General features: G+C 41.4%; 1 protein-coding gene across 2 annotated transcripts in view; it reads left to right on the forward strand.

Moving 5' to 3' along the window:
* The window catches only part of LOC128693117 (adhesion G protein-coupled receptor L3), a 305,787-nt gene that overhangs the window by 65,358 nt on the left and 213,587 nt on the right, over window positions 1-26,842 (forward strand). For both annotated transcript variants that reach the window (XM_070089532.1, XM_070089533.1), the window contains exon 11: window positions 23,251-23,313. In XM_070089532.1, coding sequence (XP_069945633.1) covers window positions 23,251-23,313 — 63 coding nt within the window. The remainder of the gene's footprint in view (window positions 1-23,250; window positions 23,314-26,842) is intronic.

Genomic DNA, 26,842 nt, shown 5'->3' on the forward strand with positions numbered 1-26,842 from the left:
ATATGCAGAATGGTTATCATCTCTGGGAGGATCGAATTCCTCTGCAATGGCTAACACATGCCTTGACTGAGAGAAATCTGAAGGAGTATCTACAAAAGATACAATCACTAGTGACTGTGGAATTACTAACTCGTCTGCTAGGAGTACTCAACTCGACTATTCGATACAGTAATTCTTGGCTCATTACAAAGTCACTAATGGGTGCTGGTGGCTTCACAGTAAGAATGAGATCTTCCTGGAGCAGGAATCGAATCACACCAGACCACATGGGATCTGTTCTTTGTGCAGTTTTGACATCCTCGACAGTAAATGGAGGATCTGCAGTAACCACACTAACGTGTCGCGATAAAGCATCTGCGACTACATTTGACTTGCCAGGTAAATGTTCAAAAGTGGGATTGAACTCTTGGATAGTCAAGGTCCATCTGGCTAACCTTCCAGTAGGCTGTTTGTTCTGGAATAAAGGTAACAGTTCTTCCTTACTGGAGGAAAGAACAAACTCGGTGGAGTGGATGACTCCCCCCGGTTGAAAAAATTAACGCTATAACACGCAATATGAGCAAGGGAGAACGAATCTACTATCTCAAACTGCAAGCACAGGAGAAAAGAAATGAACACGGTGAACAATGCTGATATTCAATCTGAGTCGCACACAGTGACACGAGGTATCAGCTATAAAGAAACTACACTTACAAACGTTAACATGTGAAAGTTACTCAAGAAATAACTTCTTGCAATGCACTGATTACTGTCAACTAGGATGGGATCACCATCTGGAACATTAGGAACAACAACAGACACTCTAGTGAGAACACTAGCTGTAACAGAGACGTCTTTCTGCAGACAGCATGTCACATCAACAAGAGATGGCATTACTAGTTGCAAGTAATCGTTTTCTGACAAGGCATCCCCAGTGGAGAAACTACTACTCGAACTAGCAGTCATTGCAGGGATAGGCTGTGCACTCAAGGCAGTCTGAGTGTCCCCGGACACTTGAGGCAACGGAACACTATCCTGCAAGTCTGAAGGTGTAGGTGGAACACAGATGGGAGTGACAGAGTTACTAGTGCCTGACCGCTCGGCTACGTTAATAAGTAATTCACGGATCTATAGGAACTTAATCTGAACTTCACATTTCGCAGCACTTTAACAAATCTCAGATACAAGCTGTGAGAACAAACACATTGCTCAAGGGCTAGGTATTGTCTTTCAGTCAGTAAGGGAATGTTGGTACTATGGACTGATTCATATTGACTTTGACTGGAATGATACACTAAGTGAATATTCAAAAGTGACTGGGACATCTTCTCAGTGAACTTACTGAAGGACATTAAGACAAGAAAAATGATGAGAATGACACAATAAGCTTAAACGGGAAGAAAATGCTTAACTATTCTGCATAAGTAATTAAAAATTGACAAGTTACACAGTAAGCAAAGAACTCACACAAGAAAAATATGCAATTTAACAAACACTGAAAATCAAGAAAACTTTTACTTTGCTCAAATCTAATTTGCTCAACTTTTACTTTAAATTGAATAAATGGCACAGTGAGTTATCTTTACTTTCAATGCAACATGGAAATACACAATAAAATGATAAAATGGACTCAATAAACTTGTGCAAAAATTAAAACAGACACACAATTCACTGAAAATAAAAATAAAATGACACAGACAGAATAAAATACTATGCACAGAACAGAGCATAAGAAACTGCACTGTAATAAACTATAGCTATATATCAAATAATTGCTAATCAAAAAGTATTGCACAACACTTCATAAAATTTTCTGCAAGAAAAACTTTAATAGCAACACAATATTTGCACAAGAATTATTGCAAAATGAGTCAATGTGCAATAATAAAAATTATAACACACAAGAAAAGAAATATATCAAGGAATGAACACTTTAACTCTTAACTGCACTTAAACAACACTTAACAAGCAAACGAACAATTTACTTTAAAAGGAGAACTTAAAAATTGCACTAAGAGTGAATTTGTTCAATAAAACATGAAAAATAATAGGTGCAAAAACACATAACAAAACAAGTTTTAAGACTTACAGTGATGCAGAACACAACACATCAATATAACACAATATTGGGATTTCTTGCAAGAAACTTGATGTGTGAAAAATTTTGTAAAAAAATATTTCTTGCTTGGACTTTAAAAATGGCACTATTGTCTGTGGAAATAAGACAAATTAGACACTGGCTAAATGGAAAGAATATGAACACAAGAATGTTCAACACACAGGGAACAAAATAAAAATACACAAATGCTGGGAAGAAAAAAAGAATAACAGACAACACTGAGTTGTGATGCAGAATATGAGGTGAAAAATTACTGAAATACTTCACTGGAATACTGAGAACACAAGGTGATTCTGAAGTGTAAACACAAGTTCTATACTGCTCATATGTTGCACACACAACAAAGGAAACACTAAGTACTTACTTCAAGTGTATAAAAAGACACACAACACAACAGATATAAAATAATAGCACGAAAATTAACACTGAATTAAGGAGATTAAAAGAAATTAATGCAATCAGTACATGATAAACACTGAGTCTGATCAAGAGTCACTGAATGTCACAAAGAGAAAAATCACTGGGAACACAAAAGAAATGTCTCAACACTCGCAAATGTCTCTAAAAAAAAATATTATCGGTGTAACACTTGAAGAATGAGATTGATGGATTGTTTATGTCGTCTTGCTGCTGTCCTCCGCACAGATGATCGTAGAATTGCGCTTAAATCGGCGATAACACACACAGGAGGCTTTATAAAGATGACGCGACACACTCTAGCTCTTGACCCCCTATGTGGTCCTTAAAATATGATGCTACAACCCTTAGCAGTGTACCAAAACACTGATGAGGTAGGTGAGTTTGTAATGGCTGACTGTAGTTGGGTTTGTGGGTTAATGGATCTGAGACCGGCAATGGAGAGACACACGTGATCGTGAGTGGCTGGGCTTATGGGTTGAACGTCGTAAGCCTCACTGAGAACACCCACACTGCCGCGAAGATAATTCTAAGCCGGCTGGCTTAAAATAAACCCACGAAATGCTACAACACCACAAGGATGAAAAAGAGCACTCAGAATGCTTGGAGCTTGAATCACAAGCGATGAAGACTACTCACGTGGCTTGCTTGAGTACTGGGGTAAGACACCTGGGTTAGTTGCTAGCTGGCTTATCTTAACCCTTCACACAGAATAGCTTGATAACTTCACACGATGAGCACAGCAGGGGTGGAAGCTGGCTTGGTAGGCAAAATAATTGGATGGAGTAGGCTAGGCTGGACTGGACTCGGTTGTTCTGACTCTCCCACCACAGACTGGAAGCTGGCTTATTTTACAAACTCGGGTCAACCCCTCGGGAGTGATGCAAATAAGCAGATAAACACTAATACAAAGAGACTGACCAGTGAATAATGTAGAAGCTGGTAGAGTAGCTGGCTTGAGGTAGCTGACTTGAGGTAGCTGGCTGGGGTGAATCTCGGTAGTCGGAAGGCCTACTGGTGACACGAAATGGCCGTCTTGCTGGTCGAAATTTTATCTCCAGAAATCGCTGTAATCGTCAGAATTACAGGCCCTCCGCTGGCACCATTTATCGTGAAGGGTTCTTTAATGGAGATATCGCAGGTTGAAGATAGACACACTTGTAGGATGGTAACTATATTGTCAGACTGAGATGAGGTATGGAGCCCAGCCGCCTTGCCTGTCCGCTGAATGGTCTGCCGCCGAGTGAGACCGGGGCAGAGGTATGAGCCTCCACATCTGTATCCCGTGATGTCACACAAAGCCACAGGCCTACAAGGGATCTCGTATCTAAAGCACATGGATGATACTAATATGCTATGCTATATAATACTGGGAATACAGGGATCAGCAACTATGCTGACATATATATATATGTATATATATATATATATATATATATATATATATATATATATACATTATATATATGTATATATATAATATATATATATATATTTATATATATATATTTATATATATTTTATCACACTGGCCGATTCCCACCAAGGCAGGGTGGCCCGAAAAAGAAAAACTTTCACCATCATTCACTCCATCACTGTCTTGCCAGAAGGGTGCTTTACACTACAGTTTTTAAACTGCAACATTAACACCCCTCCTTCAGAGTGCAGGCACTGTACTTCCCATCTCCAGGACTCAAGTCCGGCCTGCCGGTTTCCCTGAACCCCTTCATAAATGTTACTTTGCTCACACTCCAACAGCATGTCAAGTATTAAAAACCATTTGTCTCCATTCACTCCTATCAAACACGCTCACGCATGCCCGCTGGAAGTCCAAGCCCCTCTCACACAAAACCTCCTTTAGCCCCTCCCTCAAACCTTTCCTAGGCCGTCCCCTACCCCGGATTCCTTCCACTACAGACTGATACACTCTTGAAGTCATTCTGTTTCGCTCCATTCTCTCTACATGTCCGAACCACCTCAACAACTCTTCCTCAGCCCTCTGGACAACAGTTTTGGTAATCCCGCACCTCTTCCTAACTTCCAAACTACGAATTCTCTGCATTATATTCACACCACACTTTGCTCTCAGACATGACATCTCCACTGCCTCCAGCCTTCTCCTCGCTGCAACATTCATCACACATGCTTCACACCCATATAAGAGCGTTGGTAAAACTATACTCTCATACATTCCCCTCTTAGCCTCCAAGGACAAAGTTCTTTGTCTCCACAGACTCCTAAGTGCACCGCTCACCCTTTTCCCTTCATCAATTCTATGATTTACCTCATCTTTCATAGACCCATCGGCTGACACGTCCACTCCCAAATATCTGAATACATTCACCTCCTCCATACTCTCTCCCTCCAATCTGTTATCCAATCTTTCATCACCTAATCTTTTTGTTATCCTCATAACCTTACTCTTTCCAGTATTCACTTTTAATTTTCTTCTTTTGCATACTCTACCAAATTCATCCACCAACCTCTGCAACTTCTCTTCAGAATCTCCCAAGGGCACAGTGTCATCAGCAAAGAACAACTGTGACAACTCCCACTTTATGTGTGGTTATTTATCTTTTAACTCCACGCCTCTTGAGATGACCCTCGCATTTATTTCTCTTACAACCCCATCTATAAATATATTAAACAACCACAGTGACATCACACATCCTTGTCTATGGCCTACTTTTACTGGAAAATAATCTCCCTCTTTCCTACATACTCTAACTTGAGCCTCACTATCCTCGTAAAAACTCTTCACTGCTTTCAGTAACCTACCTCCTATACCTGCAACATCTGTCACATTGCCCCCCAATCCACCCTGTCATACGCCTTTACCAGATCCATAAATGCCACAAAAACCTCTTTAGCCTTATCTAAATACTGTTCACTTACTTGTTTCACTATAAACACCTGGTCCACACACCCCCTACCTTTCATAGAGCCTCCTTGTTCATCTGCTATCCTATTCTCCGTCTTACTCTTAATTCTTTCAATAATAACTCTACCATACACTTTACCAGGTATACTCAACAGACTTATCCCCCTCTAATTTTTGCACTCTCTTTTCTCCCCTTTGCCTTTATACAAAGGAACTATGCATGCTCTCTGCCAATCCCTAGGTACCTTGACCTCTTCCATACATTTATTAAATAATAGCACCACCCACTCCAAAACTATATCCCCACCTGCTTTTAACATTTCTATCTTTATCCCATCAATCTCAGCTGTCTTGCCCCCCTTTCATTTTACCTACTGCCTCACGAACTTCCCTCACACTCACAACTGGCTCTTCCTCACTCCTAAAAGATGTTATTCCTCCTTGCCCTATACAGGAAATCACAGCTTCCCTATCTTTATTAACATTTAACAATTCCTCAAAATATTCCCTCCATCTTCCCAATACCTCTAACTCTCCATTTAATAACTCTCCTCTCCTATTTTTAACTGGCAAATCCATTTGTTCTCTAGGCTTCCTTAACTTGTTAATCTCACTCCAAAACTTTTCCTTATTTTCAACAAAATTTGTTGATAACATCTCACCCACTTTCTCATTTGCTTTCTTTTAAGATTGCTTCACCAATCTCTTAACCTCTCTCTTTTTCTCCATATACTCTTCCCTCCTTGCATCACTTCTACTTTGTAAAAACTTCTCATATGCTAACTTTTTCTCCCTTACTACTCTCTTTACATCATCATTCCACCAATCGCTCCTCTTCCCTCCCGCACCCACTTGCCTGTAACCACAAACTTCTGCTGAACACTCTACCACTACATTTTTAAACCTACCCCATACCTCTTCGACCCCATTGCCTATGCTTGCATTAGCCCATCTATCCTCCAATAGCTGTTTATATCTTACCCTAACTGCCTCCTCTTTTAGTTTATAAACCTTCACCTCTCTCTTCCCTGATGCTTCTATTCTCCTTGTATCCCATCTACCTTTTACTCTCAGTGTAGCTACAACTAAAAAGTGATCTGATATATGTGTGGCCCCTCTATAAACATGTACATCCTGAAGTCTACTCAACAGTCTTTTATCTACCAATACATAATCCAACAAACCACTGTCATTTCGCCCTATATAATATCTTGTATACTTATTTATCCTCTTTTTCTTAAAATATGTATTACCCATAACTAAACCCCTCTCTATACAAAGTTCAAAGGGCTCCCATTATCATTTACACCTGGCACCCCAAACTTACCTACCACACCCTCTCTAAAAGTTTCTCCTACTTTAGCATTCAGGTCCCCTACCACAATTACTCTCTCACTTGGTTCAAAGGTTTCTATACATTCACTTAACATCTCTCTCTCTCTCTCTCTCTCTCTCTCTCTCTTCTACATTCCTCTCTTCTCCAGGTGCATACACACTTATTATGACCCACTTTTCGCATCCAACCTTTACTTTAATCCAGATAATCCTTGAATTTACACATTCATATTCTATTTTCTCCTTCCATAACTGATCCTTCAACATTATTGCTACCCCTTCCTTAGCTCTAACTCTCTCATATACTCCAGACTTAATCCCGTTTATTTCTCCCCACCGAAACTCTCCTACCCCCTTCAGTTTTGTTTCGCTTAGGGCCAGGACATCCAACTTCTTTTCATTCATAACATCAGCAATCATCTGTTTCTTGTCATCCGCACTACATCCACGCACATTTAAGCATCCCAGTTTTATAAAGTTTTTCTTCTTCTCTTTTTTAGTAAATGTCTACAGGAGAAGGGGTTACTAGCCCATTGCTCCTGGCATTTTAGTCGCCTCATACGACATGCATGGCTTATGGAGGAAAAATTCTTTTCCACTTCCCAATGGATAATAGAAGAAATAAAGAACAAGAGCTATTTAGAAAAAAGGAGAAAAACCTAGATGTATGTATATATATATGCATGTACGTGTCTGTGAAGTGTGACCAAAGTGTAAGTAGGAGTAGCAAAGATATCCCTGTTATCCAGCATGTTTATGAGACAGAAAAAGACACCAGCAATCCTACCATCATGTAAAGCAGTTACAGGTTTCTGTTCCACAGTCATCTGGTAGGACGGTAGTACTTCCCTGGGTGGTTGCTGTCTACCAACCTACTACGACCTGATATATATATATATATATATATATATATATATATATATATATATATATATATATATATATATATATATATATATATATATATATATATATATATATTAGGACGAGTATTACTTGTCTTTGACATTGAAGAGTGAAATGTACTGGATCACATCAATATCAGAGGCTGTCAGGCGTCAGTTAGGATGGTAGTGTGTGTGTGTGTGTTTGTTGTACACCTATCCAGTGTGCGGTACACCCATCCATTGTAAGGGGTCTACCTAGAAAGCATTCCAGGGATCAACGCCCCCCGTGGCGCGGTCCACGACCAGGCCTCCCTGTGGATCAGGGTCTGATCAACCAGGCTGTTACTGTTGGCCCCACGTAGTTCAACATACGAACCAGAGCCCGGCTGATTCGGCACCGACTTTAAGTATCTGTCCAGCTCCCTCTTGAAGGCAACCAGGGATATATTGATGGATGCCAACCAGGAGGAAGCAAGCAGCCAGGGAAATTGCATGGCTGGCAATACTAGGAGAGGCAAGTGTCGGTCATGCTTACAGCTTCGTTGTCTCAACTCTAATGGTTTCCTCAACAAACACGGTAGTTGTCCTGGTTCAGGATGTCCTCGTGTGGAAAGTGATGATCCAGAGCCACCTCAGGCACCTGAACCCACCCCAACAGATCTCATCTCATCAGACAATATCTTGGAAGCAATTAAAGCAACAGGTACCAGGACACTCACACATATTCCCAAAGCAGCCCCTCCACACGCAGCTGGGAAGCTTACAGAGCTCCTGAAAAAAGTAAACGATGGTTCCACTATTTTAAATGCTCCACCAACCATCAAGGCATGACACAACTTGCTACTTTTTAGCAATGTCTGCTTAGCTGTGCCGAAAAGAAGGAGAAAGAGGCTAGCCTCAATTATAATTAAATCCTTAAGAGATTTTCCTAGAGCTGATAACCTCATTTGCCTTCCCCATCAACACAAAAAAGTGAGAGGCAGAACCCCCACTCACTCCACTGACAGTGAAAAAGTCAGAGTCCAGGTGAGCAAGAAAATTGAAGAGGGCAACACAGTGGGTGAAATCAGAATTATTACCAGCGAAGATACAGTTGCTCCCAGGGATGCTGACACAGCTGAAGCACTTAGAGGAAAGCACCCTGCCAGGGAAACCAGTGGCACCAACAGTTCCAACACCTCTGTCCCCACTGTGGAACCATTGATTGTGAAAGACTCGGACATTTACAAAGCAATAATGTCGTTCCCATCTGGCTCTGCTGGGGGTTACACTGGAAGGAGGCCACAACATTTAAAGAAAATGGTTAATCCAGTTATTGGGGAAATTGCAGAGACACGGCATTCAGAGATCACAAGGTTCGTTAACAGTTCCTTGGTTGGTATGATTCCTGATGAATTTAGACCTTTTTTTTTTTGGTGCAACACTTTGTGCGCTTAAAAAGAAGGATGGAGGAATTCGGCCAATTGCAGTAGGCAACACGTTAAGCTGCCTTCTATCCAAAGCTGCTGTCTGAAGTATTCGTGCACAGGCAGCCATGAGGCTTCAACCAAACCAGCTTGGCTTTGGGGTCTCTCAAGGAAGTGAAGCAGCGGTTCATACAACAAGGGCGTATATCAACAACCTGCCTGAGGACAGTGCAGTGGTAAAATTAGATTTCAAGAATGCATTCAATTTCCTGAAAAGAGACGTGTTATTAGCAGAAGTACAAGAACATTTCCCTGGTCTCTTCCCTTTTGTTTCAGCTGGATATAGCAAGGAATCAATGCTTCTCTTTGGAGATCCTCTCCAAGATACGATACTACGTGCCGCAAACTGCCCTTCTCACACTAAACCATTCACTTATATATCCATACCTCACCTATGCTATCTGTGCTTGGGGTTCAACTGCAGCAACACACCTAAAGCCAATAATAACCCAACAAAAAGCCGCAGTAAGAATAATCACCAAATCCCATCCCTGGCAACACACCCCCCCACTCTTCATAGATCTAAACTTACTCCCTGTTCAGTACATCCACACTTACTACTGTGCAATCTACATCTACAGGACCTTAAATTCCAATATTAACCTTGACCTAAAACGCTTTCTTGATAGTAGTGACAGAACCCACAGGCACAACACCAGACACAAACATCTCTATGACATTCCCCGTGTCCGACTAAACCTTTACAAAAAATCAATGTATGTCAAAGGCCCTAAAATCCGGAACACCCTACCTGAAAATTCCAAAACTGCAGACACATTCATCACCTTCAAAACTACCATCAGAAAACATCTTATCTCCCTGATACACCCTGTCAACTAATAATACGAATACCACCTGGTGGTTCACACTTACACTCACTCACCCATTTGACCATAAACAGAAATATCAATCTCAATCTCAAAATAATGAATCTTAACTAGTCATAAGTTGGCCTGTGATACTCCAGTACTGAAACTACGTATAGTGCCAAAACAAAAGCATTCACATTGCTAAACTCACAACTAGTCTTTAGTCACTTGGCCAAAATACCAACTTATCTCATAATTTTGTAACATTTTAAACCTAAGATTTAATACAAGTCTGCCCGAAATACCTAGCCATGCTAGGCGTTCTAGTGGTACACTCTGTAATTATTATTTTACTACATGTAAACCACACAATAACCAAACTCTGTAAACTCAGCATTGTAATACTTATAGAGAATAAAGTTTCAATTTGAATTTGAATTTGAATTTGAATTTGAGAGCATGAAATCACATCATCGGAGGGTGTCCAACAAGGAGATCATCTTACACCATTTCTCTTATCTATAGCAGTTAGGTAAATCATAATCAGATTGACCAGCGAGCTAAACATCTGGTTCCTAGATGATGGCACACTAGCAGGTACAAAGGAGTCCCTCCTACATGATCTTACACAGGCAATGACACGGGGACAGGAAATGGGTCTCGTCCTGAATCCATCCAAATGTAAAATCATCTCAGTCAGTTAACAAGTGATAAATGCAGTGAGATCAAAACTACCAGGAGCAGCAGTCACTGCCCTCGCAAATAGTGTCTTGCTAGGAGCACCTCTGGGAAGCTATGCCATTGACACAATTCTCAGGAAGAAATTGGAAGAGTTAAGGAGAATGGAACAACGAATAGGCAATCTGGACACCCACGATGCCTTGTACCTTCTCACAAAGTGCTTGAGTCTGCCCAGGTTGACATATTTCCTAAGATGTGCACCTTCATATGATAACCCTATACTGCACGAATATGACACTACCCTGAGGCAGATTTTTACGAAAGTACTTAACCTTACTTTAGAAAATGGGCAGTGGAACCAAGTTACGCTTCCAGCCAGACTAGGAGGCACTGGTGTCCGCAAGTCATTACAGATTGCGCTAGCTGCTTTCTTGTCCTCGTGTATTGCATCCAGAGAGCTTGTAGCAGCGATTCTCCCTGAACATCTTAGGGACAAGATTGGAGTCCAGGACCAAAAGTTCATTGACGGAGCAATGATCTGGGATAATCTAACGGGCTCTGAAACCAGACATGCTCCCCCCAACAACTACAAGCAGTCGCACTTGGATGGTCCAGTAGTGGAAAATATAGCCTCAACAATGCTTCAGAGTGTGTCAGGGAAGGATAGAGTCCGCCTCCTGGCAGTGAGAGCACATCATGCAGGGTACTTTATGTTGGTTGTTCCCAACTCCAGCCTTGGCACACGCCTCGACACACAGACCATCCGCATCGGTGTTGCACTTCGACTTGCCGCCCCTATTCTCGCCGAGCACAGGTGTATTTGTGGCAGTGAAGCAGCAGACCGATTCGGGTACCATGGTCTTGTGTGCCGTAAATCCGAGGGAAAGATTGCAAGACATGAGGAGGTTAATAACATTATCAAGAGGAGCCTCACAACAACCGGATCTATGCAGCCACCCCAGCTATGCAGATCTGATGGCAGCCAGAAGCGTCCAGATGGTGTCACCCTTCAAGCCTGGACAGACTGGAAACAGGTGGTGTGGGACTATACATGTGCATCTACCTTGGCTGATACCTATCTCCAATACACCAGGGAGGAAGGAGGGGCAGCTGCCAGCTTCAGGGAGTCCCAAAAGTCTAGAAAATATGGAGAATTTGCCCATCATTATACGTTTGTTCCCATAAGCTCAAAGACCCTTGGCTCATGGGGAAAGAGTGTATCTAAGTTCCTTAAAGAGCTGGGAAAAAGACTCATCAGGGTAACTAGGGATCCCAGGGCAGATGGTTTTCTGTTCCAGCGGCTCAGTGTGGCTGTTCAAAGGGGTAATGCCTGCTGTATTTTGGGCAGACGCCCCAGCTCTGAGGAGCTGGATGAGATTTTCGCCTTATAATCGGTGATACACACGTAGCAACATGTACCGTATATGCCACCTTTATATCAACAATGTATCTCTTAAATCTTCTGTACCATATTATGTAATAAAATATTCCTATTGGTAAATATATATATATATATATATATATATATATATATATATATATATATATATATATATATATATATATATATATATATATATATATATATATACATATATATGTGTGTGTGTGTGTGTGTGTGTGTGACTAGTCGGCCGTCACCCACCGAGGCAGGGTGACCAAAAAGAAAGAAAACCCCCATAAAGAAAATACTTTCATCATCATTCAACAGTATCATCTCACTCATACATAATCGGTGTCTTTGCAGAGGTGCTCATATAGAACAGTTTAGAAGCATATACAATGATGTAAAACATTTCCCTCCAAACTGCCTATACCCCAAACCTCTCCTTTAAAGTGCAGACATTGTACTTCCCATTTCCAGTCCTCAAGTCTGGCTGTATGAAAATAACTGGTTTCCCTGAATCTCTTTGCTAAAAATTACCCTGCTCTCACTCCAACAGCTCGTCAAGTCCCAAAAACCATTCGTTTCCATTCACTCCTATCTAACACGCTCACACATGCTTTGCTGGAAGTCCAAGCCCCTCGCCCACTAAACCTCCTTTGACCCCCTACCTCCAACCTTTTCGAGGACGACCTCTACCCCGCCTTCCTTTCCCTACAGATTTATACGCTCTCCATGTCATCCTACATTGATTCATTCTCTCTAAATGACCAAACCACCTCAACAACCCCTCTTCAGCCCTCTGACTAATACTTTTATTAACTCCGCACCACCTCCTAATTTCCACACTCAGAATTCTCTGCATAATATTTATACTACATATTGCCCTTAGACAGGACATCTCGACTGCCTCCAGCCATCTCCTCGCTGCAGCATTTACAACCCAAGATTCACACCCATATAAGAGTGTTGGTACTACTAGACTTTCAAACATTCCCTTCTTTGCCTCCATGGATAATGTTTTTTTTCTCCACATATACCTCAACGCACCACTCGCCTTTTTTTCTTTATCAATTCTGTGGTTAACCTCATCCTTCATAAACCCATCCGCTGACAAGTCAACTCCCAAATATCTCAAAACAGTCACTTCTTCCATTCTCCCTTTCACTAATATAATATCCATTTTTTCTTTATCTAAATTATTTGATATCCTCATCACCTTACTCTTATCTATGTTCACTTTCAACTTTCTACCTTTACACACACACCCAAACTCGTCCACTAACCTTTGCAACTTTTCTTTAGAATCTCCCACATACCCTAAGCCGAGCCTCACTATCCTCATAAAAAAACTCTTTATAGCATTTAGTGACTTACTATCTGTTCCATACACTTGCAACATTTGCCACATTGCTCCCCTATCCACTCTATCATATGCCTTTTCTAAATCCATAAATGCAATGAAAACTTCCCTTCCTTTATCCAAATACTGTTCACATATATACTTCAATGTAAATACTTGATCTACACATCCCTTACCAACTCTAAAACCTCCTTGCTCTTCCGCAATCTTACGTTCTGTCTTGCCTCTAATTCTTTCAGTAATAACCCTACCATCCACTTTTCCTGGTATACTCAGTAAACTAATTCCTCTATAATTTTTAGAATCTCCTTTGTCCCCCATCATTTATATAAAGGGACTATACATGCTCTCTGCCAATCCCTAGGTACCTTTCCCTCTTTCATACATTTATTAAACAAAAATACCAACCACTCCAACAATCCCCCTTCCCCCTGCTTTTAACATTTCTGTCATGATCCCGTCAGTTCCAGCTGTTTTACCCGTTTCATTATACGTAATGCCTCATGCACCTCCCCCACACTCACTGCTTGTTCTTCTTCACTCCTAAAAGATGGTATACCTCCCTGGCCAGTGCATGAAATTACTGTTTCCCTTTCTTCGTCGACATTTAAAAGTTCCTCAAAATATTCTCACCATCTACCCAAAACCTCCGTCTCCCTAGCTACTAACTCCTCTACTTTGTTTTTAACTGACAAATCCATTCTTTCCCTAGGCTTTCTTAACTTGCTTATCTCCCTCCAATTTTTTTTCTTATTTTCATCAAAATTTCTTGACAGTGCCTCTCCCACTCTATCATCTGCTCTCCTTTTGCACTCTCTCACCACTCTCTTCACCTTTCTTTTACTCTCCATGTACTCTACTCTTCTTACAACACTTCTGCTTTGTAAAAACCTCTCATAAGCTAACTTTTTCTCTTTTATCACACTCTTTACTTCATCATTCCACCAATCGCTCCTCTTTCCTCCTGCCCCCACCCTCCTATAACCACAAACTTCTGCCCCACATTCTAATACTACATTTTTAAAACTATTCCAACCCTCTTCAACCCCCCCACTACTCATCTTTGCACTAGCCCACCTTTCTGCCAATAGTCGCTTATATCTCACCCGAACTTCCTCCTCCCTTAGTTTATACATTTTCACCTCCCTCTTACTTGTTGTTGCCATCTTCCTCTTGTCCCATCTACCTCTTACTCTAACTGTAGCTACAACTAAATAATGATCCGATATACCAGTTGCCCCTCTATAAACGTGTACATCCTGGAGCCTACCCATCAACCTTTTATCCACCAATACATAATCTAACAAACTACTTTCATTATCCTCTTTTTCATAAAATATGTATTACTTATTACCAAACCTCTTTCTACACATAGCTCAGTTAAAGGCTCTCCATTTTCATTTACCCCTGGCACCCCAAATTTGTCTATTACTCCCTCCACAACATTTTTACCCACTTTAGCATTTAGATCCCCAACCACAAGTACTCTCTCACTTGGCTCAAAACTCCCCACACAATCAATATTTTCCAAAATCTCTCTCTCTCTCCTCTACACTTCTCTCTTCTCCAGGTAAATAAACACTTACTATAAACCGCTTTCCACATCCAACCTTTATTTTACTCCACATAATCCTTGAATTAATACATTTATAGTCCCTCTTCCCGTGCCAAATCTTATCCTTCAACATTATTGCTACTCCTTCTTTAGCTCTAACTCTATTTGAAACCCCTGACCTAATCCTATTTATTTCTCCCCAGTGAAACTCTCCCAAAGCTTTCAGCTTTGTTTCACATTCAGCTTCTTCTCATTCATAACATCAACAATCATCTCTTTCTTATCATTCGCACAACATCCACGCATATTCAAACATCCCACTTTGATGGTTTTCTTTTTCCTTTTAGTAGGCTATAGAAGAAAAGGGGTTACTAGCACATTGCTCCCGGCATTTTAGTTGACTTTTATAACACGCATGGCTAATGGAGGAAATATTCCACTTCCCCATGGATATAAAAGGGAAAACAATAAGAACAAGAACTATTAAGATAAAATCAAAGAAAACTCAGATGAGTGTGTATACACAAATGTGCATATGTATGTGTAGTGTGACCTAAGTGTAAGTAGAAGTAGCAAGACGTACCTGAAATCTTGCATGTTTATGAGACAGAAAAAAGACACCAGCAATCCTACCATCATGTAAAACAAATACATGCTTCTGTTTTACACTCACTTAGTAGGACGGTAGTACCTCCCTGAATGGTTGTTGTCTACCAACCTACTACCTTGTTCATGGTCATGTCAGAGGATTTCACTTCAAGGACCACAACATTGTATCAATCGCATCTGCTAGAAAAATGAGAGGATGGATAATGAGAACCTTCAAAATCAGGGATGCCAAGCCCATGATGACACTCCTCTGGTCGCTTGTTCAATCTTGGCTGGAATATTGCTGCACACTAACAGCACCTTTCAAGGCAGGTGAAATTGCTGACCAAGAAAATGTACACAGAACCTTCATGGCACACATAACTGAGATAAACCACCTCAGTTACTGGGAACGCTTGAAGTTCCTAAACCTGTACTCCCTAGAACGCAGGAGAGATACATGATTGTATACACCTGGAAAATCTTAGAGGGATTAGTACCAAACTTGCTCACGAAAATCACTCCCTACGAAAGCAAAGGACTCGGCAGACTGTGCAACATCTCCCCAATGAAGAACAGGGGTGACACTAGTGCGAAAAGAGACAACACAATAAGTGTCAGGGGCCCAAGACTGTTCAACTCCCTCCCAGCATACATCAGAGGGATTACCAATAGACCCGTGGCTGTCTTCAAGCAGTCACTGGACGGGCACCTAAACTCAGTATCTGACCAGCCGGGTTATGGTTCGTCCATTGGATTACATGCGGCCAGCAGTAACAGCCTGGTTGATCAGACCCTGATCCACCATGAGGACTGGTCACAGACCGGACCATGGGGGCGTTGGCCCCTTGAACTTTCTCCAGGTATACTCCAGGTATGTATGTATGTATGTATGTATGTATGTATATATATATATATATATATATATATATATATATATATATATATATATATATATATATATATATATATATATATATATATATATATATATATATATATATATATATATATATATATAAGCACACTGGCCGATTCCCACCAAGGAAGGGTGGCCCGAAAAAGAAAAACTTTCACTATCATTCACTCCATCACTGTTTTGCCAGAAGGGTGCTTTACACTACAGTTTTTAACTGCAACATTAACACCCATCCTTCAGAGTGCAGGCACTGTACTTCCCATCTCCAGGACTCAAGTCCAGCCTGCCGGTTTCCCTGAATCCCTTCATGAATGTTACTCTGCTCACACTCCAACAGCACGTCAAGTATTAAAAACCATTTGTCTCCATTCACTCCTATGAAACCAAGCCCCTCGCACACAAAACCTCCTTTACCCCCTCCCTCGAACCTTTCCTAGGCCAACCCCTACCCTGCCTTCCTTCCACTACAGACTGATGCACTCTTGAAGTCATTCTGTTTCGCTCATTCTCTCTACATGTCCGAACCACCTCAACAACCCTTCCTCAGCCCTCTGGACAACAGTATTGGTAATCCCGCACCTCCTCCTAACTTCCAAACTACGAATTCTCTGCATTATATTCACACCACACATTGCCCTCAGACATGACATCTCCACTGCCTCCAGCCTTCTCCTCGCTGCAACATTCATCACCCACGCTTCACACCCATATAAGAGCGTTGGTAAAACTATACTCTCATACATTCCCCTCTGTGTGTGTGTATATATATATATCTATATATATATATATATATATATATATATATATATATATATATATATATATAGAAGGAGACAGGGAACGTGACGCACCTCTTAACACACTCATGGGTAAATGCAGTACACTTACTAACCTTAACAAGCCGCAGGATTTCCCCAAAAAAATATCATAATTAAATGCATTTGTTAATATTTACAAAGTTAGAGCAATGCATGATGAGTGAAAATATTGTATTCGTCTTTCCTCTCATTATTTATATTAGAAAAACTTAAAAAATATTTCACTAACTTAATGACTTACTATCTCAGTCTTAATTAAGAGAATCATTTTGTGAAAAAATAGGCCTAATTATTATTGTTTTAAAAAGTTAACATGGTTTGTTATTCTAGAAAATTCTTATATAAACAATAATTTATTGCTTTCAGTTTACTAGTAAATTTCTGACGAGCAAATAAATTGATGACTGTTATGGCGTATTCCACAAAAATAAATAACCTGGAATAAAAATTTGTTTTCGAATGAATGCTTTTATGTGTATGAATACAATTACTGCTTATATGTGTATGTATACAATGAGTGCTTGTAAGTGCATGTATACAATAACTGTATGTTCATGTATACAATGATTGCTTATATGCGCATGTATACAATGATTGCTTATATGCACATAGTTACAAAAAACGCGATATCTAATAAATATAGAGATCTCCAGTGAATACTAGAAAGGACTGTCCTTCTAGCATCCAGCCTGTTACTGGGTTTTCGTAACAAGTAGTCAGTATCCTGGTCCAATTATCCATTAGAATTTAGTAAGATTCAATAGTGCTTCAGGATTACAACTGGTAGGTTACTAACTAAAGAAATTAAAATTTAATAAGTTTATTAATAACAATAAAGTTGTCTAGGCGTATATTATCAAAGTAAACTAAAGTAATCAAAATAATCAAAATAATCACTTCTCTGGTGTACAGTAGTATTGTGCTGGTGGCACATATCACATCTTTATGGCTTTTAAGTACCGTCTGGTACATTGTTAACATTTGATAACATAATACAAATATATACAAGTAAGTTTGTGTGTATGTGTGTAAGTGCTCTAAGTAGTTCGCTATGTCTCAAGACTCGACTGGACTTAACCAGTGACTGACTAAAAGTCCTCACATAAACTAACTTCTCGACCAACCTGGCAATCAGAACAGCTTGCTTGAACAATAAAACTACTGATAAGCCGAACAGCAATATGACAAGCAACAGGGACACATAATCAGGAACAAGGAGATAATATAACAACACTAAGTAGGGACAATCTGCAGATCCTCCACAAAAGTCACAAAACTCCCATACTACTGAATCTAAGTTCAGCATTAGAAAATTCCCGACTGTGTCAGTACACAGATACCAGTACAAATTAGGTCAGAAGCTACAGCTCAGAACCTGAGATTCTCAGAGTGTCTATGAGACACACAACCTCAGTACAACGTTGAAAATCACTAAGTCAAGGCTATGTTCTGTGAACAGAGTTACACTGAACCAACAACAAGAAAGCAACAGAGACGATCTTCCAACAAGGGCCAGCAGGAGAGAGCTGGAGAGGCACGTCTTGTTGGAAGCAACGTGAAACAGACAAGACGGCGAGCGAAAGCAAGGCGGTCTCTCTCCCAGGTGAGGTGTGATCACCCCTCCCTGGTGACGTGACTCTCCATGGACTGCTGTAGTTAGACAATGTTTTCAGCTATTTAACACTCTCGAACTATGAACACTGAATAAAATATAAATGTCACATCCTCCCTAATAATATAACTAAGTCAACTAATAATATAAAACAATATATTTACGATTTAGCTAATATTGCAAATACAACCAATACAAAATTACATGAGCAGGTAATATACATTATATACATTGTGACCAATTCAGAGGGTCGCAACATGCATGTATACAGTGATTGTTTGTATATGCATGTATACAATGATTGCTTGTATGTGCATGTATACTATGATTCCTTGTATGTGCATGTATACAATGATTGCTTGTATGTGCATGTATACAGTGATTGCTTGTATATGTATGTATACAGTGATTGTTTGTATGTGCATGTATACAATGATTGCTTGGATGTGCATGTATACAATAATTGTTTGTATGTGCATGTATACAGTAATTGTATGTGCATGTATACAATAATTGCTTGTATGTGCATATATACAATGATTGCTTGAATGTGCATGTATACAGTGATTGTTTGTATGTGCATGTATATAATGATTGCTTGTATGTTCATGTATACAATGATTGCTTGCATGTGCGTGTATACAATTATTGCTTGTATGTTCATGTATACAATAATTTTTGTATCTGCATATATACAATGATTGCTTGTATGTGCATGTATATAATGATTGCTTGTATGTGCATGTATACAATGATTGCTTGTATGTTCATGTATACAATGATTGCTTGTATGTGCATATATACAATGTTTGCTTGTATGTGCTTCTATACAATCGCTATATGTTCATGTAAACAATGATTGTTTGTATGTGCATATATACAATAATTGCTTATATGTGCATGTATACAGTGATTGTATGTGCATGTATACAGTGATTGCTTGTATGTATATGTATACTATGATTGCTTGTATGTGCATGTATACAATGATTGCTTGTATGTGCATGTATACAATGATTGCTTGTATGTGCATGTATAAATGATTGCTTGTTTGTGCATGTATACATTGATTGTATGTGAATGTATACAATGATTGCTTGTATGTGCATATATACAATGATTGCTTGTATGTACATGTATACAATGATTGCTTGTATGCTCATGTATACAATGATTGCTTGCATGTGCATATTTACAAAGATTGCTTGTATGTGCATGTATATGTTTATTGAGCTTATTTGGTGATGCTGCAGCGGGGCGGGTTCAATGATAAACGTCTTCGGAGGCTTCTTACTTTATTTGCAAAGTCGTGATGGGTACACAGGCTTGTGTGTTTGTGCTCATGGCCCGGTAGGGCCATTCCCACGAGGGAGAGAGCTAGTAGGCCTTCTTGACTGCTACTAGGCTGCTGAGTGAGTGAGGGCGTGTGGAACCAGCATCCCACTGACTTTGGGCTGGCCTAGAGGGCAGCACCTTAGTGCCGCGGAATATGAACTAAGCTGGCAGACAGCATAGGCTCTGTGCAGATAGTACAGGCTGTCTACATATGATCGGCCACCTACCACATGGTTGTCCTGACCATGTCTGGCGGTAAAAAAAACTCGGTCTCTCTTTCGTAGGAACTGGGCACAGAACTAGGAACAGGGCACAGAACACAAAATAAAAAACATATATATACATATGGACATGAAAAAAAATACTTCCTATAGGGAGGGAAGAAAAAAACATGTGGTGTGTGTTAAGCATTGTGGTCAAAGGCAGTGAGCATCAAAGGGCAACACTGCACGCCTTCCTGCGTCTGGACAGATACTGCAACACAGGAGACATCGCTGCGGCTGAGCTGTGACGTAACAGGGTACGGTCTCCTCTAGAACGATGAAGCAGTCATCGTAAGAGTCACTGCAGGTTTCACTCAACCTGGGGCACGACATGCTGGTGCCCTCGAGTGAGGCGTCGACAAAATTCAGCAACTGGGCAGGACTTCTGGCAAGCGACTCAGGACACTTCTCGACTGGTACTGTCGCTGGGCTATCACTGCCAGCGAGCATGGAGTGTGTCGTGGAGCGAGTCGTGACAGAGACGACTGGGTGAAACATCTGGGAGTTGTAACATCATACACCAGACTGCAGTGAGCAAGCTAGCAGTCAAAGTGACATCATCTTGTGCAGGAGCTCACTGAAGCTATGACATGAGGCTGAAACAGCATCTGCCGACAGGGCTAACTGTGGCTTGACGAGTGTCATTCTCTCGGCAGTTGGAGTTATAGCAGAGGTTAGTCTAAGCGTCCCCAGACTTGTTTCTCTACATATAACTGCACTCTGAAGGTCTGGAGGTGAAGCAAAACAAATCTCGATGGGAATAGTAGCAGGTACAATTCTACAGAACATCTATGAGTGACAAGCACAAGAGCTTTCTGTACAAAGGGGCTCATATGCTCAGGCTGACTAATATCAGCTGTCAAATGTGCTGTCACACTGGGTGACTAACACAGTGGTGCTACTCAGGGGTCTGGCAGCAGACCACACTGGACACACAGAAAACTTTACACACACCCGCGGCACATGTGATACAACATGGCTTAGACTAGCAAATGATACTTTTCTGTGCACAAAATTGATGCTAAGCTATACACTAACATGTGAGAACACTGACTGAGAGGAATTAATTAACACACGACATATATCTTCTCTCAATCTTCTTGACGATACTGACAATTACTGAAACACTCGATGTGACATCATGTGATGTCAGGTGTGACGTCGCGAGGTGGCGTCAGCAGCATTGTGACGTCAACAGACATCTCGAGGTGACGTCAGGCAGACATCGTGATGTCTTGAAGTCGGGCAGCATCGTCGGTGACGTCAGTGTGATGCGGGCAGCAGACCACAGCATATGGCCTGGGACATCTGGCAACTCACGTGGCTCGTAGGTCCACATGGCGTCGTCCACACCCCAAGTGGCTTCGGGATCCACGTGGCATCGTGATCTACATGGCATGCTGATCCACATGGCTTGCTGACCCACGTGGCTTGCTGATCCACATAGTATGCTGATCCACATGGTTTGCAGGTCTACATGGCTTGGTGATCCACGTGGCTTGGTGATCCACATGGCTTGCTGATCCACATGGCTTGGTGATCTATGTGGCATGCTGATCCATGTGGCATAGTGATCCATGTGGCTTAGAGTGGCCTCGGGCACTCAGATACACAGCACTGGCAGTGAATTCACACGAAAAACAGCAGAAAAACACAGCAGAGGGAGTGGGCACATAGTGGTGGTAGGCGGGTGAGGTGTGAGTGTACAGCAGGGCGAGCGTGGGCGAGGCAAGGAACAGCCACTTCCTCCTCTTCTACCCACAAATATGTGGAGAAACTCACACTGGACGCAGAAATCACCACAAAATTCACCTCTGGCTTGCTGAAATAGCTGTGCTGAGCTGAACAACAGCAGAACATACAAGTGACGCTGAACACGTGACTTGAGAAACAGCGTGGGACGCTGTAGCATGGGGCCACTGGGACGCCACTTACAGTTCTCGAGAAAGTTCGGCAAATTTCGGCTAAATCCTGCTTGTGCCTGTGTCTGGATGCTGAAACGTGCAGACACGACATCAGGATAACTCGTTGAGAGATGGATGCTTCTTGTATAAGGTGATAAAGTGAAGATGACTTCATCCCTCTTCCTTCCTCTCTCCAGGCAAACACAACTGCTGCAACCACCGCTTCCCACCAATGTTTAATGAGATTATTTGGTTAGATGCAGTGGCGTGGAGTCAATGATAGACGTCTTCGGAGGCTTCTTAGTTTATTTGCAAAGTCGTGGTGGGTACACAGGCTTGTGTGTTTGTGCCCATGGCCTGGTAGGGCCATGCCCACGAGGGAGAGAGCTAGCAGGCCTTCTTGACTGCTGCTAGGCCACTGAGTGAGGGCGTGTGGAACCAGCGTCCCACTGACTTTGGGCTGGCCTAGAGGGCAGCACCTTAGTGCTGCTGGCAGACAGCATAGGCTGTCTGTGCAGACAGTACAGGCTGTCTACATATACAGTGGTTGCTTGTATGTGCATGTGTACAATGACTGCTTGTATATGCATGTATACAATGACTACTTGTATGTGCATGTATACAATTGCTATATGTTCATGTAAACAATGATTGCTTGTATGTGCATGTGTACAGTGATTGCTTGTATGTGCATGTGTACAATGATTGCTTGTATGTGTCTGTATGCAATGATTGCTTGTATGTGCATGTATACAGTGGTTGCTTGTATGTACATGTATGTAATGATTGCTTGTATACGCATGTACGCAATGATTGTTTGTATGTGCATGTATACAATGATCGCTTGTATGTGCATGTATACAATGATCGCTTGTATGTGCATGTATACAATGATTGCTTGTATGTGCATGTAAATAATGTTTTGTTTGTCACAGGACTGACCGCAGCGCAGGTGGCCAGAACTCTGGGATTCACACAGATCGCAGCTGACATTGAAGGTTAGTCAGATACTTTGTGATACCCTTTGTAACTTTCACTCTTATTCCATCAAGGCTTATAAAAAGACGATAAAGACGTAATATTACTATCTTCCTCTTTCTCTGAATTTCTCCTAAGAATAAACTCTTCAATGCTCCCACTTCTTCCTTCACGACTCTCCTCACTCGCCATCCATTACGGACATTCAGATTACGTCTCACACAACTCTCCAACCATCTGTTACCACCTGGGTACCTCATTCACGAACTCCATCCGTACTCTCCTCTTCACAATATTAACTCCTAATTTCTATCAGCCTTCCATATTCTGCTCTACCTTGCCACTCTTTTCTTTCTTTCCCTAATCACTTCTTGAGAGAAATCACAAAAAAAATATTGAGAGTAATAAAAGATATGTGAGTTGAGTATAAAGATGGTGACTGGATTTGGAAAACAAGCACTAATAAGGAGCCAAAATATAAAGGCACCAACAAAAATCAAACTCTTACAATTAATGTTACAAGGAAAGTCATGTGCAGTAAGAACAATGGGGGTAACTGTACCACAAACATTACAGTAGTTATGGAACAGAACATGACAATTACACCCAAATAGCGGGATGAATGATCAGTGATACCATATAGCTTTGGCAGCGGTATAGCAAGCCTCTGGAGGTGGCATTGAATATTCTTAAGCTGTTAGGAAAATGAATGAGTGGGAGAGAGATGGGTAGGAGAGGCCTGAAGGCGAGGTAAATAATTGGTGGAAAAGAAGTGAAAGGTTGAAGGAACAGTTGAAGTTCCTTGACTTGTATTCCCTAGAACTGAGGCGAGAAAGATACATGATAATATACACTTGGAAAATCCTAGAGGGATTAGGACTAAATTTGCACGCGAAAATCACTCCTACGAAAGCAAAAGACTCGGCAGGCGGTACAACATCTCTCTTCAACAAAAAGCAGTGGCGTCATGATTACACTGAGACAACACAATAAGTGTCAGTGGCCAAAGATTGTTCAACTACCTTCTAGCATACATAAGGGAAAATTATAAGAAGGCACTGGACAGGCACTTATAGTCACTTGACCAGCCAGGCTGTGGTTCGTACGTCGGTTTATGCACGGCCAGCAATAACACCCTCTATGAACAGGCGCTGATTCACCACGTGGCCTGGTCACAGACCGGGCCGCGAGGGCGTTGACAACCGAAATCCTCTCCAGGAATACTTCAGGTCTCCACGTAAAATTCACAACACAAATTTCTGAAAATAATTCTATAAAGAAATATAACAGAAAGTGACCAAGTTTGTACTTACAAATATGTTTGGTGGAAATTCAGGAATAAGGACATTGTTAGACAACAAAAAGAGAGTAAAAAGCTTGATATACCATTGAGAATGAGAGAAACACTTTTACAAATTTATGAGGTAAAGCTAATGGTACCAGGAAATAACACCATAACCTTGATCAGGAGATGAAGGAGACACCTGTAACTATTTATCAGCCCAACAGATGGCGCTAACTATGATAATTCAGGGTATGACAGCTGGTAAAGCTTGTTAGGAATCTCGAAAATTCTGAGAAAAGAGTTAAGATTACAAAAAGTTTCATGCTTTTTACCTGTATGTACATAAACATGTACACATTATGCATACACACATACAAACACACACACACACACACACACACACACACACACACACACACACACACACACACACACACACACAGGAGGAGGAAGCTGCAAAGGAAGACTGGGCAGCAGAGCTCATAAAAAGGGAACATGAATGGGAAAAGAAACTAGAAGAACTTAGCATGAGAATGGAAGAGAGGATAGATATGGAAAGCAGGAAGTGGGAGGTGCAAGTCAAAGTAGCAGAGGCTAGGATACAGAGTTTAGAAGAGGAACTGAAAAATCTGAAACAGCCTAAAGAACTAAAGAACATTTTGGGATTGACATCAGAGACTGCTACCTCAGTCACAAATAAGGGGACTGTAGGGAAAGGAGCAAAACTGCATGTAGAAGCTCTATCAGAGGAGACTGTAGTAAATGAAAGAGCTAAGCTATATGTGGAGGCCCTAACAGACCACAGCAGAGCCCAGGCAAAGCCGAGAAGGGAAAATGACAGGCCACTGAGCCCAAGTACATTAGCTAGTGAAACTGAAGAAAGGAAAGCTGCAATGGAGGAAATCAAATTGAATGAGGGGATACACAGGGATATGCAGTGGGAGAATGAAAGAGTGAGGTCAGTCTTTGTGTATGGGCTCCAGGAAGTTGAAGGGGAAACATATGAAGCAAGAAAACAAGGGAAAAAAAGCAATTGAAAGCATCATGAAAGCAAGAGGAGAAGACGACATGACCCAGCTGGAAAATTTTCGGAGAATAGGGGGGTTCATAAAAAAAAGAACCCGGCCACTGAAAGTGACCTTCAAGGCAGAATCGACTTGGAACAGGGTCCTGCAGGAGAAAGCACGATTAAGGGACATGCCGATATAGAGGAAGGTGTGTCTCGACCGCGACAGAACACAAGAAGAAAGGCAGAAACTGAGAGATGGTACAAAGACGAAAGGAGGAAAGACAGGGGATGGAGAAGACAGACAGGAGATCCCAGACCCAGGAAGAAGATCAAATACAGCCTCCGTCACAACTTCCTATAGAAGCCCCCCAACCAGGTCAACCCCAGTGCAACCAAACACTCTAAATCAAAACACCCATGCCACATCCAATGCCCCCACCCACTGCATTATAAACTCCACCCCCACAGCAACCACCCATAGTTCCTTATCAGGTCTCCCACTTCCCCAACCCCAATATACCTCCCAGACCACAGTCTTAGAAAAGAAGTTGAAGGTGTGGTATACAAATGCAGATGGAAAGAAAGAATCAAGGAGACATCCCCAAACATAATAGCACTCACAGAAACAAAACTCACCAGAATAATAACAGATTCAATCTTTCCATCTGGATATCAAATCCTCAGGAAAGACAGAGGGAGGAGAGGGGGAGGAGGAGTTGCACTGCTCATTAAAAACCAGTGGGATTATGAGAAAATGGAAGGAATGGATGGCACTGACGAAAGGGACTACTTAGTAGGAACAATCCAGTCTGAGGGACATAAGGTGATAATTGCAGTAATGTACAACCCACCACAGAACTGCAGGAGGCCAAGAGAAGAATACAATGAGAGAAACAGAGCAATGGTCGACACACTAGCCGAGGTGGCCAGAAGAGCTCACATGGGGGGAGCAAAGTTATTAGTTATGGGTGATTTCAATCACAAGGAGATTGACTGGGAAAACCTGGAGCCCCATGGGGGTCCCAAAATATGGAGTGCCAAGATGATGGATATGGTACTGGAAAACCTTTTGCATCAACATGTTAGAGACACTACCAGAGAGAGAGGAAAGGATGAACGAGCAAGACTGGACCTTGTACTCACCTTGAGTAGTTCGGACATCGAGGATATCATGTATGAAAGGCTCCTGGGAGCTAGTGATCATGAGGTTCTGTGCTTCGACTACATAGTTGAGCTCCAAGTGGAGAGAGTAGCA

Source organism: Cherax quadricarinatus, chromosome 28 (genome assembly GCF_038502225.1).
Source record: "Cherax quadricarinatus isolate ZL_2023a chromosome 28, ASM3850222v1, whole genome shotgun sequence".
Taxonomy (NCBI): Eukaryota; Metazoa; Arthropoda; class Malacostraca; order Decapoda; family Parastacidae; genus Cherax; species Cherax quadricarinatus.